Source organism: Anneissia japonica, unplaced genomic scaffold (assembly GCF_011630105.1).
Source record: "Anneissia japonica isolate Jap-2015-1 unplaced genomic scaffold, ASM1163010v1 scaffold4054_len1135799_cov195, whole genome shotgun sequence".
NCBI lineage: Eukaryota > Metazoa > Echinodermata > Crinoidea > Comatulida > Comatulidae > Anneissia > Anneissia japonica.
The window spans coordinates 436,522-439,597 of NW_022694605.1; the positions used below are offsets into that span (position 1 = coordinate 436,522).

At 36.1% G+C, this 3,076-nt stretch overlaps 1 protein-coding gene across 1 annotated transcript in view; it reads right to left on the bottom strand.

The window, feature by feature from the left end:
* Positions 1-2,281, bottom strand: part of LOC117101098 (nucleolar RNA helicase 2-like) — a 30,890-nt gene extending 28,609 nt beyond the window's left edge. Inside the window, exon 1 of the mRNA XM_033240969.1 lies at positions 2,128-2,281. Within this exon, the coding sequence (XP_033096860.1) occupies positions 2,128-2,169 (42 nt within the window). The 5' untranslated portion in view covers positions 2,170-2,281. The remainder of the gene's footprint in view (positions 1-2,127) is intronic.
* Positions 2,282-3,076: the final 795 nt, after the last annotated feature.

Sequence of the window (3,076 nt, forward strand, 5' to 3'; positions counted from 1 at the left end):
CCCCCCCTCTTTCTTTTCTCTTATTCCCCAGCCCGGTACGACGGCTTGGTCAGCCCAGTAAAAACCGTCAGGGGAGGGGCAGCCCCCCCCCCCCCCGCCTGTTACGTCGACACTGGCTAACACGCCAATCACCCCCCCCCCATGAAAAATACTTTTCTACGCCACTGCATATTTTAAGACTAGGCCTATTTATGCCTTTCATTTTCAATTAGTCATTATACTTCATCATCATCATCATCATCATCATCATAATGTATACCTGTCTCTTATACACATCTAGATGTGTATAAGAGACAGGTTTTCAGTTTGCATTCAAAGGGTACATTGCTGCACAGACAACTGTCGGGGATATAGTACCTTCATATGACTACTCATACGTATACAACAGAAAAAAACGTCGCATGGACTTAGTGAAAAATGGAGATCTAATGAAAAAATGATGTATTTCAGCAAGTATTTAAACATTTTAGTTTTATTTTAGGCCTTATTCAAAATACCTATGCCTATAGCAGTTGATTTTTTTTGCTGTAAAACCAAAATAGTTTCATCCATGCCGACTTTCCGGTCGGTTAGCGCGAGTCCTGACTGAACTCTGCAGAAACTTCACATCGATCTTCCCATCGCGATGTCAAACAAAATGTCGGAAAACTTTTCTTTGATGCATGCGCATTTGCATAAATGTCTACACACACACACACACTACACACAATAAAAAACAAAAGAAATGTGACTCAGAGTGATTACAATAGTTCCTATTGCATTACATGCATAGGAACTAAAAAGAAAAGTGCTTCCTCATTAGAATTAAGAAAATTTAATGTTGAGTGTAATATTTTATCTGTTTAATGTATCTGTTGCACAATCGGCTTCAATACTCAGCGGTGTGATTTGGTTCAATAATAATAAGGGAAAAAATGCTGGTAATCAAACAAGCTAGTAAGATCATAGGTAAGGACCCAAATGATACGCAACTACCCAAGGTACAGAACTACCCGAATAAACACCCACAGGACAGGAAATTACCAAAATGTGTATAATTAACGTTGAAACCTTTTGAATTTTTAACATTAACGATTATTTATTTGTAAGAATTATTTGTAATGGTTTTTAAAACTTGTTTAATCATTTGATAATAATAATACAGTACATTTTCATATAGGCCTTAGTATTTATATGATTTATTCTATTAATAAATGCTAATGATATTTTTGTTTATTAATGTCATACGTATTACTATATCATTCGTTCGTTTCTGACATCATCTAAATATTTTCGGATATAAATTATTTCAAATATTAATGTGGATTTGGGGCTTACATTCTGTTACATGTGAAACTTTTGTCCAAAAAAATTGTCCAAATAAAGCCACGAATGTCCTCAATACGGTTGTTAAATCGTTGTTTACATCCTCTAGCGATCGCATAGCACGACGATCATTGGAAATTCTTTGGATGACTAGATAACCTGTGCAGAAAATGGAATATCCCGTTAGAGGTCCTTACTACTGTAGAAGATATTGGACCTGAGCTACTTAGGCCCAATAAAAAAAATTATTAGTTTATCACCCTCGCGCGAATGTCTTTTACGGCACTGGAAAAAAAAAATTTTTTTTTGAAAAAAAAAATTTTTTGGAAATTTTTTTCATTTATTTTATTAAATAGGTTAGTAGATATTGTTTGCGTTATTCAAATCATGTTTTACTTTGAATATCAATGCACCAGCAAACAACCCAAGGGTGATATTTGGCTTTAGCAAAATAAAAAATAAAAAAAATAAAAACCTCCCTCCCTCATCACTTTTCCTTCCCAGATAGGGTGATAAACTAATATTTTTTATAGGGCCTTACACGGGGTCCATGGATCGCACTTGATTCAAAATATTAATTTGCCTGTCAAATAACGTTATTTTGATTGTCAATCTCTATGTGGTCTAAAATCACACATCTGCCCGTCCTAACCTACGATCCTAAACTTAGGCCCATCTATAGAGCTCTCCACGCCAACGTCCACGACCTAGGGCCTAGCTAGGCCGGCCTAGCCTAGGCCTCTACTCTACTGTAGTGTAGGTCTCGCTATGTCTCAGCCTAAGTGTAAAATATACAAATATGAAACTGGTATTAGTACTTACTTTAGATTTCTTTGATTTCTTCTTTTTAGATATTTCGGCCATTTTGCGTTTATTGGGTGTAATTTTCTTTCGCGAAATAGAACCTAACAGACTACTTCTTGCACGTGGAGATTGAAAAGGACCCGACACCGTTTGACATGGTTCCGGAATATATGACCTATGACGTCACAAATTTCATACAGTACACTGTACACTGTACTGTACTTTCGATCAATTCAGGTCAATCAATTCAACTAATATTGGATCCACTTTTGATACAGTGGCACTCATACAAAATGTATGGTGCATCCCAAAATGTATGGTGCATCCAAAAATATAAAAAAATACTGTAAATTTTTTTTTTATTTCAAAATATAAGTAAATCAAAAAATTATCAGGAAATTTTCACGTTTATTCAAAAGGGGCGCTTATTCAAACGGGGCGCTAATTCGCGCAAGTACGGTAATTGAAAAAATAATGGACGGTGGGGAATAGGCAAATAACATCGGGAGTTGCAGTGATGACGTCACGATTGACTTATAATGGTTTTTATGTGTTTAGTTTAGGAGTATTTTGGTAAAATTTTCTGTGTTTTTGGTTGAACTGTTTTTAAGTCTGTAGATTGTATTGTGTTATTGTGAACGCACGGTACGGTATAGATAGTAATTGTTATTGTCGTGATGGAATAATAGACCGAAAGGTCCACTGATTAATCTCAGATAAGAAAGTATAATACATACTCCAAGTATTGAAATAAACGCCATCGTGTTGGGATTCAATATTTCGACATTAATTATGTCATCATCAGGACCTGATGATGACATAATTACAGAGATCCCAATTCTCCCGAGAATTGCGGGTTTCTCCCGATTTTTTAGGCCGTCTCCCGCCCTCCCGATTTTTATTAATATCTCATCAGTGCAGCTAGGGTATAGACCCAAACGAAACGTTCGACCAGCTTAGGTAGGGT